General features: G+C 34.0%; 1 protein-coding gene across 1 annotated transcript; it reads right to left on the bottom strand.

Annotated features, from left to right (window-relative positions):
• Positions 1–1,137: 1,137 nt before the first annotated feature.
• LOC113050287 (protein phosphatase 1H-like) lies at positions 1,138–18,163 on the bottom strand. The gene is made up of 10 exons (XM_026213101.1): positions 17,907–18,163; positions 10,384–10,501; positions 7,857–8,183; positions 6,913–7,025; positions 6,245–6,329; positions 6,001–6,119; positions 5,435–5,498; positions 5,009–5,116; positions 4,643–4,794; positions 1,138–2,395 (listed from the first exon to the last, which is right to left on the bottom strand). Exons 1-10 carry the CDS (start codon positions 18,161–18,163, stop codon positions 2,248–2,250), a joined length of 1,491 nt encoding a protein of 496 aa, XP_026068886.1. The 3' UTR covers positions 1,138–2,247.
• Positions 18,164–19,608: the final 1,445 nt, after the last annotated feature.

Genomic DNA, 19,608 nt, shown 5'->3' with positions numbered 1-19,608 from the left:
TAAACAAGTCAGCACAATAAATCCACGATGATATGCATTCAGACAAGGTCTGTATAATCTTTTATAATACTTGAATTTTTTGTCCTTTTAGGAATATTTTTCATAAAACAGGCACGTAGCTAAGTGTTATGAACGTATTATTATATTATTGTTTTTTTAAATATTTATTGGCCAAAACAATGGTTTAATAATTTTATGTATGTTATTTTTGCTGTTTTATTAGATTAGTTATAAGTTTCATAAATTGTTTAAATGGTGCTCTAAACTCTATAATAGGCAACCATTCAAATGTTTGGGGTCAGTCTTTTTATTTTATTTATTTATTTATTTTTTAATTTTTATTCAGCAAATTTATTGAAATATTTTTATTTCAAATAAATGCCAAATGTTTGAACTTTACATCAAAGAATCCTGAAAAAAAAGTGTCATGGTTTCCACAAAAATATTAAGCAGCACAACTGTTCTGAATATTGACCATAATAATAATATATATATAATTTTTTTTTTTTTTTTTTCTTGAGCAGCAAATCAGCATATTACAATGATTTCTGAAGGATCATGTGACACCGAAGACTGGAGTAATGATGCAGCTTTGCCATCTCAGGAATAAATTACATTTGAAAAGATATATTTTAATGGCAAACAGTTATTTGAAGTTCACAATATTACAATTTTCACTGGAAAATATGCTTTATTAGCTTTCAATAGGTCTCCACTATTAAATATCTTTTTTACTTTGTATTTTTGATCAATATGAAAAGCTAGACTCAAGCTGTCACTGGTGCAATATCTTTTCAAAAGGTAGACTTTTGTTACTAATTTTCTCCTAAACAGTGCATACAAGTACCTAAAGTGTACATAGTGGTACCTAAATTGTACATACTGTACAAGTACCTTTTGAAAGTGTGCTTTACTGAGAGTGTACAAATAGTGGCTGCTTTTTATTTTTATGACTTGTCAATATATTAAACAGCATATGTCATAATCCTTATTATAGTCCTTATAAGTATCTATTAATTGCTTCTAACAACAAGCTACAGTGGAAAAAAATTAGTGCACCATAAAACAAGGAACACCAATAACACTCATTTGTCATTCACAATAGAGCAAATTAATATAGCAAAAAAATAACAATATAGCCATTATAAAAAGGATAGATTTATTTAGAATTAGTCACATAATTTGCAAAGAGCAATTCTTTGACAATGAATCATCATTTGAAAGGCAGAAATCAATATATATTTACTATATACTTCACAGACACAACACTGACATCAAGAAAAGGAAATAAGGTACATTCAAGGTGTACAAAAACACATGACTGATTAAACTAATTCCAGGTTTTTCAGTTTCAGGTATGAATCTATATGGTTGCTGGATTTGAGATTCTTTACTGACATGGTTTCAGACCAAAGTAGGTTTTACCTACAGCAAAATAAACAGGTACGATGTTTAAATCTACAGCAGTTCAAGCAATCAGCTCGGTTGTGAATGGAAAGCCTGGTGCATGTCAATGACTTGCACTGTACTAGATGATTTAGATTATTTGTGAGGTTAGTTCTACATAACTATATTTAATACCAGTTCCAAAATATAGACATTTGCATTGCTTCCATGTAAAATGATGCCTGTGTGAACCCAAATCAGCTGAAAAGAACAAAAAACTCTGCATTCACAGGAAATGCCCATTGTTTTTTGTTGTTGATTGCATTTTGCTATAGAAAACCAAAAAACTCTGTGTACAGAAACATTCTTTGGAGACAGTCAGAGAACAGTTAGGAAATATAATTAGCAGTTTAAATTACAGCTAAAATGGATTCTGCTACATATAAAGTGCTTCGGTTTTTATTTCCCTTGCCATCAGGGCTTTTGAAGGGCTTTTTAGCAGTATTGGCTAGTTCCTTTTGCCAAACTGAGATTCAGATTCAAAATGATGTTAAAGAATACTCAAATGTTACGAGCCATACCGTCCCGTACTGACTTGCAGAGGTGTGTTCGACAAATCAGAAAGGAAATGGAGAGCGAGAGACATGGCACTTCATGATGTCACCTCACACCTGACATGGGCTTTGACGATATTCATGGTGCGACTCGGAGGAGGACAAGGGGAAGCTGCATTTAAAGTCTCTCGTATCTGGGCCATCTGAATGATTGAAAATGGATTTCTTGGTTTTCCTAGCCCTTTCTCTGGGATGGAGCCAGGGACGTGTCCTGGTGTGCTTGTCCAGTGAAGGTGGACCAACCTGGTCATGTCTCTAACTCTGCCCCGGCCAATGGAATGACAAACACCGTGATGTCATCACCTGAGCCAAGTCTCTCATTGGGCAGGCGCCAGCCTCGCTCCTTCAGGACTCCACGCGAGCGCATCAGGAGCTCTTGTGCTGCTAAAGTGTACCTTTAAAAACATGACAGCATTTTAGCATTAAAGCATTCAAGTAAATTAAAAATGACAACGGAGGGCCTTGGTCATGACAAACTGTATACTGACATCTACTGGTGTAACTACTACAACACACCTGATTCAGCAAATTATCAACTTGTTAAACTAACCTAACTAACTGTATAGTTATATATACCAGTGTTAATTTTGACACAAAATTTTAATTTAGTTTTAGTCTTGGTCTTTTGACTATAATTCTTTTTAGTTTTAGTCAAGTTTTAGTCATCTGATTTGTTTTAATTTTAGTCTTATTTTAGTCGCTTGCTTGGTATTTTAGTCGACTAAAATAAGACTAAAATCAATAACAGATTTACTAGACAATTTTTTACAGCTGGTATAGGAAACAAACTTAACCAAAATATATAAAACACAAATTCAACTTTATTTCAACACAACTGTGTCTTTATTTCGATTCAAAAGCTTTTATGCAGCAACAAACACTGTCATGATAATGTAAGCAATAACTAGCTGCCAATTGACCATCAATAAAAGAAACATAAAGTTAGGTCCAGGACCTTAAAGCTTACAGCTGAGCTGAACAATAAGTGCATACATTTAAAGTAAATATTTAATAAGTTGGCAGCTAGGTGGATAAAAAAAGTAACAAGATTTTATAAGGTATTCATTTGTCTAGCAATATTGTATGTTTTAAATACTACAATATTGCTAGATTTGTATGTATAATGATAGGATGTGAACATTCACGTTTCACATAACTAATATAGAAATATTTGTGATATTGTCAACAAGTAGAACATTATAAAATATACTAAACATTAGTATTAATCAAATGTATTTATCATGATATTACGTATTAGTATTGTGCTCTCATCTAACTTGAAGAAGGGACTATTTTACAGTACTTTTCAGTTCGTAATATTTAATGCTACAACATCTACGCACTGCAGTCTTCCAGTTTTGCTAGGCTCAATAAACAAAAGAATATCGTTGTGAAATTACATTTGAAAAAATGTCCGGGTGGCTCGTCTGTAAATGTCTATTCAAATTGGTTGTGTTCTTGCCACGAATGAGCGCTCCGCGTGCTTTACGCTTTGTTTTGTTTTGTTCGTTGTCAAACGTGAAGTGAGCTGTGGACATTTTGTCGCTCTTTTAGACATCACCTCTTCGAATGCCGTCTTCCCGGGAGCTCATTTAAAAACTGAAAACCTTCGCTTCACGTCTCAATAAGTCAGGCTCTGATTGGTTCTCTTCTCTCATGCAGTCTGTTCCGTTTTGCCGGTTCTTTTGTTCATTCCTCGCATCTCTCCCGTATGCTGATTTGATTTTCGTCACAGTCTATTTTCGTCTCGTCCTTTATTCGTTGACGATAATGTCAATCAATTTAGTCATAGTTTTAGTCTCCATCAGTGCCTTCTATTTTAGTTTTCGTTTCGTTTTCATCCGCAAAAATATATTCGTGACGAAAATAATGACGAAAATATTTAGTCAACGAAATTAACACTGATATATACTTACATTCAAAAGTAAGATTTTTTAAAGAAAATAATACTTTTTATCTATTATGGATGCATTAAATTGATCATAAGTGACAGTAAAGACATTTATAATGCTACACAAGTTTTCATATAAACTATATATATATATATATATATATATATATATATATATATATATATATATATATAAATTTTATAAATGTATGCATTTAGCAGACGTTTTTATCCAAAACAATCGAACCCACAACCTCTACCAGAGTCACACACACACACACACACACACACACACACATTCCTGAATAAATAAATATCATTTTATTCATCAAAGAATTCTGAGAATGGCATAATGGTTTCCACAATAATATTAAGCAGCACAACTGTTTTCAACATTGATTATAATACATTTTGTTTAGCACAAAAAACGCATATTAGAATGATTTCTGAAGGACTGCATGAAACTCATTCAGATTTGCCATCACAAATATTACATATTATTTTAAACTGCAATAAAACTTGACAATATTACTGTTTTTATTGTATTATGGACAAATTAAAGCTGTATTGAAAAGCATGAGAGACTTTAAAGACAATAAAAAAAATGGTACTTACATTTTATTATTTGCATTTTCAAAGTTTTTGTGAATGTGTGGGGGAAATGTGTGCTGTCCTTTGTGGTAAATAGAACTGATGTCCAGGAGATCTATCTGTGATCAGGTCAGTTATGATGGAAAGATCTAGCACTTACCTCATGGGATCATTGGGCTCACGACCAGACAAGAAAGTCGATACTGCGTCGGCAACATCTCTGTCAGCTGTAACGTCCCATAGTCCATCGCTACCCATGATCAGGACATCATCAGACCCATGTTTGTGCTCAGAGATGTTGTAAACCTTGACCTAGATATGAGAACGATATTATATTATCTTGATGCTGTTATGCTTCATATGCCATATGAATTGACACAAAAACTGGTTTGAAATAACATGAAACATTTTGGGTAAACTGTCCATTTAAATCAAGAAGTGACTCAATAACTAGTAGCTAAACGGCTATTAGATAGAGTAAATAAATGACCCTGCGTACAAATATCCAATAATACAGTATACTCACTTCTGGGCAGCAGGATAGGAAAGGTTTGATATGAATGTTGGAGTTGTACACTTTCAAGTCGTGATCCCCTAAACCACGTGTTACTCCAATAGTAGCCATGACTCGAGCCTGAGAGCACAAAAAACACACTCACAGCTGGAGATTTATGTGCTGTTATTTTCTATTCATACAAACTTTATCAAACGAGACATTATTCTGGCCTACAACTGGCAGAACATTTTAGCAATTTAACAATTCCCATTTGCAACACCTCACTACTCCTGCTTTGTAATAAATAGCTGTGAAAACTGCAGGAAAAAAAGCTCCAGACAACTTCATTAGATTATATTTTAGGTCTGTAACAAATGTTACCATTATGCAGCTTCAAATAAAATCCACAGCACCTGGGCCTTTTGAAATTAAAAAGAAGCAGAATTATTCACTTACCTTTTTCCCCTCCCCATAAATCAGCGGGAACTTGAGATCGTCTTCTACAATTGTCTTATATGCCCTGAAATAATAACAGGTAATGGTTATGAATGCAATAAAACCTTGAAGACTTAAAAGAACACTCCACTTTACAAAAATAAAATAAAAAATAGGCTCATTTTCCAAGTCCCCTAGAGTTAGACAGTTGAGTTTGACCATTTTCGAATCCATTCAGTCGATCTCCAGGTCTGGCCGTAGCACTTTTAGCTTAGCTTAGCTTAGCATAGATCATTGAATCTGATTAGACCGTTAGCATCTCGCTCAAAAATTACCAAAAAGTTTCTATATTTTTCCTATTTAAACTTAACTCTTCTGTAGTTACATTGTGTACTAAGACCGACAGAAATATATATATATATATATATATATATATATATGTGTGTGTGTGTGTGTGTGTGTGTGTGTGTGTGTGTGTGTGTGTGTGTGTGTGTGTGTGTGTGTGTGTGTGTGTGTGTGTGTGTAAATAAAATAACAATTTATGTAATAAAATTAAGCCTGCTTTAGTTCATCAAATTCAGAATTACCAGCCAGTCATTGTGTGGTCTCTAAATAGCATCTTCTTGCCGAGTTCATTGTGTTGGATACGTCTGGGGAATTCGATATATGTAAACTCATTCCCAAGCAGCTCCGGTTTGAGGAAGCCCTAGACAAAAACAGCACAAATGCGATGGATGTGTAACAGAATTGAAGATCTAATAGAAATGGAGCATGAACAGGATTTGGAATGGAATGGAAATGATATTAGGACAATAACACCAGATGACGCACCAGGTACTGTAGCCGCTGTCTTTCACTTTCTGGTGTGAATTCCGTGGACATTGGGATGACCTCATTGTTTCGGACAATTATAGCTCTGTGGGAAAATAACATTGGGAAGTTTACAAGCATTTCTAAGCAATTTATAAAAGACTGGATGATACGGTTAATAGCAAGTTATACATACAGTACCTCCTGCAAATATTTTCTCATTTATTGATAAGATCCCCTAGATTATCATCATTGCTAACTGTCATAGTAATTTTGTCACTTAGCCAACATCTTAGCAAAATTAACATGGAAAATACTTCTGCAATGACACTAAGCAGAAAAAGTATTGTCTCCTTAGAGACATGTTAATGTCATATTTTCATTTCAAGCAACAACTATTTCCTCCGTATTTTATTAGATAGAAATATCAGTGTTTTCTGAGGCAAATTTAACACTGTCTAATGTCCTTTTATAACAAAAATACACCACACTCATTAAACTTTTATGATTTGCAAGTTCACAGTCTTAAATGTGCATCTTGGCAAGATTAGGATCGACATTCAGCCTCATTTATTTTGCATAATAAGCTTTTTGATGCACATTCCTTTCTTTTATCTAAAATATGAAGACCTCTTAGATTGCTAATATAACATGCACATTTATTCACTGTATCTTTTAAGTCCTCCTACCTGCTGTCTCCAGCGTTTGCTACATAGAGTTTCCCCAACAAGTGAATTGCGATCAAGGAACAACAGCCACCGGAGATGCTGAAAGATTCCTTCTCCTTTTCTATCAGGTCATCCTATAGAGTGGGACACAGACACAGATTCAGTTTTCTCTTCTCTTTGCATCTGCACAACGGTCTGTAACATCACAAAATGAATTCTGTGTTTAATGCCCAGTCTTGACGTTTAAACATCTGTGCCAACAAATAAAATAACACATTAATATATCACTGTTCAACTGGACAAATAAATAAAACATATGTAGCTTTTTTATTCATGTTTAAAATGTATACAGTATACAAATAATACAATAATAACTTTAAATTGCAATTTTAAAAACACACAAGAAACATGACACGCTTTAGCGAGGGGTGTCTTAAAATTCTGTTGAATGTTCATTAGCTGCTTGCAAATGTAAAGTAGCCAATAGAATTTTTAAGCAAACCAGCAAAGGGATAAAGAAAAATAGCTGGCAAATGCTTTATAATTATGCACTTTATATTATTGCACTTAAAATTATATATCAGTTTATTATTTGTTGCATCTACCAACATATCATCAATAAATTCAATAATAATAAACAATTAAATAAATTGTTTTAAATATCCATCAGTTTAAACTATGATTCACTTTTACATTTACATTTGTCTTTTTGAATACATTGACTATTTATTTGATTTTTTAATGACACACAATGCATTATAAACATTGCACTTTCAAATTCTATATCAATTTATTATTTCTTACATCTAATAACATCTAAACATGAATTAAATAATTTGTTTCAAATATCAGTTTACTTTTGTATTTTTGAATAAACCGATAATTTCTTTATTTTATTTTCAATTTGCACACCTAGTCCTTCATAAGAAAGTCCACAGGCATATCTTATGATTCAGAGTTCTCACCATCTGTCTGAAGGCGGTCTCTATGATCCCCATCACCAGGCTCTCCACACTGATGTCTTTCTCCATGTGGAACCGCGGCTCACCCAGGAGCCCATCTTGCTCCTCTCCATCTAAGCAGGCCCCTTTCTTCGCCTCAGCCTGGAAGGGACTCCCGTTCTTAGCCAGACAGATAGGTGGAGGGCTGTTTTGATTTTCCAGAAGATGAGCCACATCACAAAGCCGATCGCGGATGATACGTTGCAGAAGTTTGGATGCCATGAGAGCAGCACCAGATCCGGCGTGCCCATCAAACACTCCCCAGAAGTGCATGGGAATGCCTGTGGTGTCCTGAAGAGATGAGAAAGAGGACAAGATGTGTAACTTCTGTACCATTAGCAGCATGAAACAGAACTGCAAAAAACAATAACTTTTTATCCCTCCTGTACACTACGTTCACAATGTTCAAATAAACAGGTCTTATAAACTGTCTTATATAATACACTCAATTGGATACGTTGATTGATGTATTATTTATTTGTTTGTTTGTTAGTAACAATTTATATAAACTATATAAAATACAATATATATAAAATTGACTGAAATTATATAAATTATTAAATAAGTAAATATATGTACATTTAAAAATACATAACATTTATAAATAAGTATAAATAAAATTGGGTGTATTCTTTTAAATAATTGATTATTTAAAGAGTTTATTTAGAATTTATTTATTTGTTTGTTAGAATAATTGATTATTATTAGTAATTATAATATATATAATTTAACACATAAAATATACAATATATATATATATTTAAATATAATATAATGATATATAAAGAAATAATGTACATTAAAAAAATCTAAAATATACATAATTTTTTTATTTATTTATTGAGAATTACTTTTGAAAAGATGTTTTTTATATGTATGCTCTTTAAGATGCTTCATAATGTTTTATTTACAGTTTCTACCAGTAGAGGCTAATTGGCTCATGCTAACTAGCTGAACATTGACCTCTTGCTTCAAACAAACAGAGTAAAGTTTAGAAAGAGCCACAAAACCACAATATTTACACTCTTTGGGAGCTCAATCCTTAGTGACTCACTTTTTTATTATTATACGTTTCCTCTTTAATAATTTGCCATTCCAAAATGTAGTAGTTTTAAATAAAGCAATCACATTTGCAAATTAGTCTGGGACACAGATCAGTAATACAATATAGAACATTTTCAACAGAAAACTTCTGACACAATAGACCAGTCAATATCAAGTATTTCAGAGCCCAGTATAAGATGGCACAATAACATGTAAAGTCTTTTCAAAACCACAGGGGGGCATCTAGACCCATTGCATAGATTTTCTAGAACTACCCTCCAATCTCAATTTCTTGTCTTTACTTGTTGATAAGATTAACTCTGGGAGCTTACACTTTCTCAGTCATGTCAGATCAGCAGCCAGCTGGGAAGGCTGTAGCTGGATCTCTGATTCTAAAGAGCAAGACGTCCAACTCAAGTGAACACGTGGCCTTGCTATCTTTTTATCTGCCTGTTTGTCTGTACATAGACTCTTGCGGACAGGCAGCACAGCAGATGATGGGATGATGTAATTGATTTAGAGCAGTTGAGAGGGGTATTAAGTGGGGAAGCGCAACGCCATATGATGCAAGCAGAAGAGAAGTGAGAGGTCAGCGTCCTGGTAAACAAACTCTTGTGAGTAAACACTGCTGGAGATTAACAGTCCATTTGATCATTTTCGTCCAGGATAGGTGAAAACACTACCTAGACCTCATCACATGATCAAAACTCTCACACGGAAAAAAAGAAGTTTCACTTCAACATGCTTGCTGAGACACAAAGGCTTTTGAATGTCAGCTTGCATTGGAAACTTCAGCTTCATTTATATAATTTTAGATCTGCGATTATGCAGTGAAGCACACAGTGCTGTTCTATATTTTGATTTGGTTTTGAATAACTGAGTTTGGCAAGATAGCTCTGAGCAGTGTACTAACCAAGAACCAGAACAAGTTTATTGGTAGACTGGTGCATTTCAGATGACACACTACCAGCTTTGGTAGGCACCTGCTCTATTTCTGACTTCAAAAGGTAGTCAGTCAGTACACTTGTTGAAAGCTATTTTACCTTTCATAAAGATCACCAAGGGGGTTGGTTCAGAACTGAATTTTGGTAAATTTCAAGAACTTCATTGTTCTGTAATGTAGTTTCAAAATGGCAGGCTTTCCAGTTATATCTGGATTTTCTTTCAATTTAGATTAGATTTGATCAACAGATGCCTGAGCTCAGTGAGATCTCTAGGATCAGTTCAGTGCTCCATCAGTAAGCTAAATCTTTCATAATCTTACCTGAGACCAGTTTTATCCAGTTCAATTGATCCACAACAGTTCCATAAATATTGATACCAAGAACTGAAGCACAGTGAAGAGCCCCTTCACTATTGATTTGAAAATATTTGAATATTTTCATGCAAACAACAGTCTACATCCTGCATTGGTCATTTTAGGATGCTGTGTCAAAGACTTACTTACCCCACCGTCCTCCACTAACATGGAGCAGCGCTGCTGCTTACTACTCATCTTCCTGATATACAGCAGCTCACAGGAAGCCTGGTCTTCATTCAGCATGCTCTTCCCAGCATTTATCACCCTGAAAGAGAGACCAAAACACTTATTTAAAAAGAATTGAAATATTATCACAATAAAAAATAGAAATCTATTTTAATATATTTTAAAATGTAATTTATTTCTAGGATGCAAAGCTGAATTTTCAGCATCATTACTCTAGTGTTTAATGTCACATGGTCCTTCAGATATCATTCTAATATGCTGAATTGCTCCAAACTATTTATCAATGTTGAAAAAATGCAGAAACCATTCTTTGATTAATAGGAAGTTCAAAACAACAGTATTTATCACACATACACACACGTATATATATATTTTTATTATACTGTTTAAATACTTATCTTTAAGCAGTTTAAATAATGCTGTATGGAGCTTTAAATTGTCAAGGATTTATTTTACAAGAGAGGGAAAAGAGTATCTCGGAATGACACAGTAATCTGATCCGCCAAGCAGAGCTGGTCTGCAAACCTGATCCATATATGAAAGCATACAGTGAGAGATTAATGGAGTTTAGACTAGAGTGTAAAAGAACAAATGATGTCAAAGGGATCATGATCAGTGCTACACTGCAATACTGCACAGTATAGTCTCATAATTTGTAGTATAAAGAGTGTATGTCTTTAATGATGAGAAAAACATGTAAAGTTTTCCTCATCAGCTGCAAGCACACAAAAAGTTGTTTGTGTGAATGGTTTGACAGAGACCAGGTAATGTACAATGCAGTGAGTGACACAATGACCTTCGCTGTTTGCTGCAACCATGCGTCAAAAATAAACAGCTAAACAATTCCATTATGATAGGGACACAATTTATAGTTTATAATATTTATACACTAGCAGGTTCTGTGTTCTATTAGTAATTTGTATAACTATGTACACACACACACACACACATACACACACACACACACATAAGCCCTTGTCTGTCTTTGCAGGTGCAACTAATTGTGTTCACTTAAAATAACTTTCAGATATGACATCTATTATGCAGCTGAATAACATTTCTAGTATGACGGCAGTCTCACATGGAGAGAAACATAAAGCCATTATTTCCTAAATCTGGATTATAAAAAGCCATTTTCTTCCTAATCTGCTGAGAGCAGAAAGATGCTTCAGAGGCCACAGCCATGACCCAGCAGCCCTCACCAGATATTTAGAAATGTTAGGGCTTTCTCTTCAAAAGTTTGTGACTATTACTCAATATTTTTTCTACAAATGGTTCACTAAGCAGTTCAAATTCAAAAGTCCAGACTGATTATTTAAGCTCTGGCCATGGAAAATAATCAAAAGCGTTACCAGAAAGCAGGCCAGTCTTGGGAACACAACAGTACTTGTATCAAATAATTCAACATATCAACTAAATTAAAAATGTAAATGATTTTTAAAACGTTATAGCCACAATCAGCATAATTGTAATGTATAAACATAAATTTTTTGTAAAGCTGCTTTGAAACAATGTTTCGTGAAAAGTGCTTTACAAATAAATGTGAACTGAATTATGCTACACATTAGACTCAGCTGACAAAGTCCCACTATGAGCTCTTCTCAAAAGAGGAAGTCTCTCCTTGCAGCAAGTTCCTTCCTCTGAAGTCACTTTACTTCTGTCAGGTCAGGTTTCAAAACAGTACAATTTCTTTAAATGAAAGTAACACTTAAAATGGAACATTATGATTTTGAAGTGACACACAACCGTACATGTACTACAAAGGAAGCAGAACTAAAGTCATGTGGAAAATACAGAGTGCAATAAGGTAAAGTCACAAAACTGAACCCTTTTGTAGCCTGTCTTGTTCCTACAGACCAAAAATTCACAACTAGGGTTTCCTGTCTCGGGTGACTTTGGTTAACTGACAATGGTTTGTCAGCCTTTAGAAGAGCAGTCAGTATTCATCATGTTAAGACACTTTTCTGAAGGATCCCCTTTTCTTACATTTAAAAAGAGGGGCTAAAGTCTATTTTTAATAATGTTCTTGATCATGTCAGCATGATGGTAAGTTTGTGTAGCACACTTTTAGTGCAAACTATTTTGTTTACCTGTCACAATCAGAAAAAAAAGGTTAGCATGAGCCAGTTAACCTACTGGTGGACAGACAGAACAGACGGCTATTCAAAATGAGTTGTATATTGAAAAAAAAAAAAAAAAAAAATATATATATATATATATATATATATATATATATATATATATATTAAAAAAAAAAAAAAATATATATATATATATATATATATATATATATATATATATATATATATATATATATATATTAAATATATATATATATATTAATGGTGGGCATAGATTAACTTTTTTTATCTAGATTAATCTCACTGTGATCTTGAAATTAATCTAGATTAAAATGGCTCATTCGAATTCTGCCGAAGGCATTCAGAATATGTGTGTTACCCAAATAAAATTGACAAACAGTAAGTCTTTGAGAATGGGTTTATCAAGCAAGGTGGTACATTAGAAAAGGGGCTCATCTCCTGTTTCCAAAATGCATCACAAAATGCTTGAAAATGCTGTAAACTAATTCCACATTGCACAAGGCGCAAACAACCTTACGCCTGTTTCACACCAATGTTTACGTTTTTTTCTGTCAAAGTACAGAAACCAAATAATTAAATGTAAAATAGCACTGGATAGTCTTCAATGTAAAAATGAAATATACAATCAAACCTACATTTATTCAGACACCTTCAACATTTCTCACATTATTACAGTTTTGCTATATATATCAAAAATGATATCTGGTGTCTGAATAATTTTTGGTTTGATTGTTAAAACTACAAATTCAGTCATGATTTTCTTTCATTTTCTTGGATTAAAATTACAGCAGCCAGCAGCTAAATTAGGCGCGGTCCCTTTAAGAGACCATGAACGCATCCAATATAATACACATCCCATTTTTTCCCTCAACTGTTTACTTTCACTTAAGAAATAACGGCCATTTTTTTTCGAGCACAATTTCCAAGGTGGATATTTTGACATATTTTGTATGTATTTGTCGGCACAAGAGCAAAATTAAGCAAATTCGATGTTCAAGTGCTTTGAGACGCCTTTCTCTTTGCAGAAGACAGCTCGGTACAGTGTCGCTGTCCATGATACGCCTCTCTCTCTCTCGTGCGCGCCGAATACAGCGCACGAGTAACAGCTACTCTGTTCAGCTTTTCCACGTCTTGTGTTTGGATGCTTTAATGTTTAAACCGACAACCGGTAAGGCGTAAAAACATGTGAAAAAGATAAGCTTTCGTGACGATCCGCAGCAGTGGCCCGTCAACTGTCCTGAGCATCTTTTTAGGCTGGCCTCAGCGAGTTGGTTATATAAAATATCAAGGTGAAAGTCATCATAGCTTGCTTAGTATAGACCCAGCTCCCAACCCAACTTTGAGAATAGATTAACGGCGATATTTTTTTTATCGCCCAATAAGAGTCTCGCGTTAATGCAGCACGTTAACGCCGATAACGGCCCACCACTAATATATATATATATATATATATATATATATATATATATATGTGTGTGTGTGTGTGTGTGTGTGTGTGTGTGTGTGTGTGTGTGTGTGTGTGTGTGTTTTTAATGGCATTTAAAAAACCAAAGCTGGAATAGTGTGTAAATTCCAAATGAGATCAAAATAATGTTTGACATCATTGGACTGACGCTTTCAGAAGAGCATCAATAAAGCAATGCATTTTCAGGCATATGCACCACATACGTAAATATGTCTTCATTTAAAGACATTCAAAAGTCCATTTAATCAGTCCTAGATTTATAAAAATGTACCCCAAGTTATCATAATCTATGTCAACACAGGAAATGAAAACTATCCTTCCTCATGCGATAAAAGCGGCTATAGAGTATTCTTAATCAAAACCAATAACCACTTTCAGTGACTTTATAAAAGAAAATTACTATTTGCGTTGTATAATAGTGTATAGTTTTATCTTCACATTGCTGTGAGCTCAGGAGAGGGATGCAGCTTTAATATAACTCGAAAAACCTGATGAGCAATTCTTCACCTCCACCCACTGTGTTTAAGAATAGAGAATAAATGAAAACCTATTTATGGCACTGTGTATCTTGAATTGTGCCTGCTGACTTTAAGAAATCCAAAAACCAAAGAAATAAAAGAGTATTCCATTATTTGGCTGATTAATATTGTTTGCACTGACCCATCCTTCAATAGCCACACAAAAATTTGCCATGCAAACTGTTCAGGTCAAACTGAAATGATTTTTGAAGGTATTCTTTAATACAAAAAAATGCATGATTTCAAAACTGACTAGGTTTCACTATACAAAATAGTCAATGCACAGTGTCAGCATGCTAAATAAAGCAATGATGCTAAAGATATCAAGACTGAAACATGAAAGGGGAAAAAACAATCTACATAAACTAGTCTAACTCACTAATTGACTAGTTGTTGGGTGACTGAATCCCCACAGAGAACCAGAGACTGTAATTTACATTTAGTGACAAGAACTCATCTATTGTGGCGTGGGTGCTCGCTGGATCTGTTTAACTTTGCCAACTTGGCAACACCATGTTCATAGAAAGCCAGTCTCCTGGAGACACAGCGGATGATTCAGCAATATCTTATAAAGAATAAGTGTGTGTGTGGGATTAAGAGGAAAAAACAGGAATTGAGCGATCTGAGTAGTCTAGGTCCGGGTAATTTGAAGCTCACATTATGTCTTTAAAAGTACAGTAAGTGATTTTTGAGAAATGCTGTTTAAAGTGGATCACACCGTGCATCAAAACACACTTCTAGCTGATCACCAGTAAGGGGCATGTCCACTCATGATAGGGCAGATAAAGGTGTGATCTTTTTGGGTAGGGGTGTGTTTCTATTTTGCGATTTCAAATATCAACAGCATTTCTCAAAAATCACTTACTGCACCTTTAAGATTCTGTCAGACTATAAAAGGGATGGTTTGCTTTCATACACAAACCTGTATGAATTTCTTTCTTTTCGGTAACCGAATAGGACAAATTTGTAAGGAATTTAGCTGTCTGCAATTACAATGAAACTTCACAAAAGTACAAAAGCTGTATAAAGGTATTATAAAATATTATTGTGTGCTGTAGTCTTATTTAGTCTTATGAAGCCTCACAATAGCATGTGTGAGAGAAACAGATAATTAATTAATTTTTTGGCATATTCTGAATCCAAAGAATCTGTTGATTCAGTTAATAAAACCATTCTGAATGATTCATTTATGAATCTAAACGATCTGAAACTCAATTCCTGACTCAGTGACATCTGGTTAACATTATCAATAGACTTTAGCCAGTATGGCGCAATATAAAAATTTTTGACAGTTTCGAAAATTGTGTGTTCTTAAAATTACATGATCTAGGACCTTTATATAGTGCGTGCTAGGGCTGCACGATATTGGGAAAAAATTACATTGCGATATTTTATTTATTCACCGATATATTTTGCGATATAAAATCTAATGTAATATTTTTCCTACAAACAAAAATGGGGTGAGCACACTTACAGTTAATGAATAACGGATCAACTACGACAGCCTACATCGCACATCCTGCGATGTGACTATTGTGGATTCGTACATCGCAATATCGATGCTTAAACGACTCATCGTGCAGCATGCCATTGTAAAAAATGCCTCACAGCCACATTTTCATCCATATTAAATTCAATAATGCATTTAACCTGATGAAAGTCTATGAAGACTGTATTCTAGTGTATTTGGTCTGTCTTCAAACCATATCGAACAAGATATATATAGAACACTTCCATGGTACTTTTATGGTGCTTTTACTTCTGGAAGCTTTAGTTCTCAAATAATTTGAATTGCATGGAAAACAGCAAGTATACAGTCTTCTTGTGTTTTTCTAGTTGCATATTTTATTCTGAAATGCATCATATTAGAACTAAAAGTGACTGTGAAGACGTTCACAGATGACGGAGCTAAAACCTTTTGTTTATAACTTTACTTTTGTTTGCTAGCATGTGTATGTGAGCACATACCCAATCTACCAGCTACAAAGTCTGTTTGTTTCGACACTTGAGAGAATGCACTCAGTTTCAATTGCTGTCATCACACGGCCTCAAACAAAGATCTCCTCTTGTACTGTGGTTAATAATAGATTAAATAACCAGAGGCTAACCAGGCTAATTTCAGTATCAGGGTCTGTTCTCACTCAGTCTCTTTTTCTTCATCTAGCTCTTCCTCACACTGGGCTCAGAGAAGGTCTATGTCACATAAATATAAAAAATTTCCCAAACAACCTAGCTTTATCTTCATTAATTTGATGGTACGATATTACTCAAAGACTGCGTCATCATCCTGGCTTTGATCTTGGCCACTGTCTGCAAGTATGGCCTTGATCTTCACTCAACAGATCATGCTGAAACTCAGGGATCTTATTCCTTATGACCATGACTTTTCCTGTTGCTGGTATTTACTGCATAAAAATAATAATAATAATCTTTTGAGATTACAACTTGAGTCCTTTATCACCCATTATTCACCTGTATCAATGTGACGTTACTGAAATATTTTTGCTTACATCTTAAATAAATAGTTATTATTAATTATTAATATATAATAAAAAATGTATTGCTAAATATTATATTGTTAAAGAGACTGAAATAAATCTAAAACGTACTATACAATCTTATTACGTTGTTATTATTATATTAAGTTGATACTATATAACAAACTTAAGCATACAGTACATCTACGTAGCATTCACAATCACTTATTTCGATCAACATCAGTTTGCTTCCACCAAATGTTCTTATTCTTATTACTATTATTTTGATTTCCCAACTAAGAAAATCGTAAATCCTTAGCTTTTCCTTGGTAATGATACCATTAAGTTCACTTTACTCCTACATGACTCGATTGCACCAATAATACAGGGCTTTAGCACATAAAGTGCATCACTGGAACCTGGGACAATGTTTCCATTTGTCTCCCTCTGAGCATAACTAGAGTAATACACAATGACATTTTCAAGATTTTTTAGACTCGTGTAGGCCTGGAAATCAGGCATTTGCAGGTTTTTCAAACTGTATGTTGTCTCAGCTGCACAAGCAGTGGGAACGCACTGTACTGTGATACACTGTACCTCCTCCTGTACTGTGGTAAAGATACATTCAACGAGTGCTACAGTATCCTACGCATAAACTATGTGTATGACCTGACACGTGCCCCATTTCCATGTTTAAAATGTAATGATTAGCTCAGTAAACTGTAAGCTACGTCATCAGTGCAGGTATAACGCATTCCAGGGAAAACTGACTCTAGAGGGTTTGGAGGAGGAGGATGATGAGCTATTGCCCTTGGTTAGGTGTGACATATAACCTTCCACGCCAATGACGTCACTCCAACCGTACCGTTTCAACCAACAATTCATTTATTATGCGCATCTAAGACAAAAATACACAACTCACTCGGCGTAACCCGTTCGCCAGGGCAGCCTGCTGTCTCTCTTGAGCGTGATGACCGGTCTGGTCGCGTGCTCGGTGGAGTACTGCAGCAGCTCCGGTGTCAGGTCCAGAAACTCGGGTCGGCTGTACGGGAAGCGCGGCGGCAGCCCGTCCGTGCCGCCGTTCTGCGCGGATCCGTGCTGCTGCGGATGATGGTGGTGGCCGTGCGGGATCATTCCGCCCACCAGCGAGGACATGGCATTTTTAACTTTGCTTATCATCGCAATGAAATATGTGACATCAGCGGCGCGCGAGCAACGGTAATCCTAACGATATAACGCTATACGAGCCACGCAGCAAAAACAAAACGCACAAAAGCAGTTCAGTCGCGATGCAGGAAGCGATTGACCCCATGTGACGATTTGACAGAGAATGTTTTCCTCATCGAAAAAATCGTCTCCCTGCAGAGTGTGTATCATCACCCGAGAGGCTTATATCCGCCTATAGCACTCTCAGCCGACCAGCCAGTGAACGCACACAGCGGCCACAGAATTATACGATGAATTCAGGGGGGCGACTATTTTTTTATTTTAAGGAATTAATATTTTCAATTAAATTAATAATATTAATAATAATAATAATAATAAGGGTTTATCTACCAATTTTGTTATTAGCGCAGTATAAATTAATAATTTAAAACAATATATTTTTTTCATTAATACAAAAAAATTGCATTAATGAAAACATGCATCATAAAAACGATGTTTTTGCATGTTTTCATTAATGCCATTTTATTTTATTAATGATACAAACATAATATACATACAATACAAATGATTTTATTAATATTTATATTAATAATATTTTCGTATTTATGACTTGTGGAATTTCTTAATTAAAGTTTTGATTTCAATGAGAATAATAATAATAATAAATGAATATAAGGTTAATTTCAAGACGAAATCTGTCAAGGTTCTCCAAGTTGTCATTAGCACTGTAAAAATTAATAATTTAAAACATTAAAAAAATATCAACATTTTTGTTATTGTAATATATATATATATATATAATAATATACTTACATTTATTGGAATAAATATACCTATACAGTATATATATATATATATATATATATATATATATATATATATATATACATTTTACTTACAATGGAAATGGCTGTTTACTGGGTGAGTAAACAATGACAGATTTTACATTTTAAAATTAAATTAAATTTAAAATTCAAAATTTAAAATTTACAATTTAAAATTTAATTTAATTTAATTTAATTTAATTTAATTTAATTTAATTTAATTTAATTTAATTTAATTTTTAACAATGACAGATTTTATTTATTTTAGTGAACTATTCCTTTAAAACGCAATACATGAAACAATTTACTGTTTTGATAATAACAACAGGCTATAAAACTTTGGTTTGCAGCTTTAAATTGTGTAAAAGTTGATAATTAGCCAGCTGGCTAACACATTTACATTTGCAGAAATGTTGATTGATGTGTGTTGTACTTATAAATAATTGGGAAAAAAGAAAAGTATGTGTGTTAAAGGAAAGGTGTACTTTCATAAGGGACTGGGTTTAAGATTTTAATTTATGACAATACCAACAGGCTAAATAAATGACGGACAGATAGATAGATAGATAGATAGATAGATAGATAGATAGATAGATAGATAGATAGATAGATAGATAGATAATGAAAGGCCTA

Source organism: Carassius auratus, chromosome 31 (genome assembly GCF_003368295.1).
Source record: "Carassius auratus strain Wakin chromosome 31, ASM336829v1, whole genome shotgun sequence".
In the NCBI taxonomy this organism is placed as follows: domain Eukaryota; kingdom Metazoa; phylum Chordata; class Actinopteri; order Cypriniformes; family Cyprinidae; genus Carassius; species Carassius auratus.
Note: the sequence above shows the minus strand (reverse complement) of the source record. Positions and strands in the feature narration are given on the sequence as shown.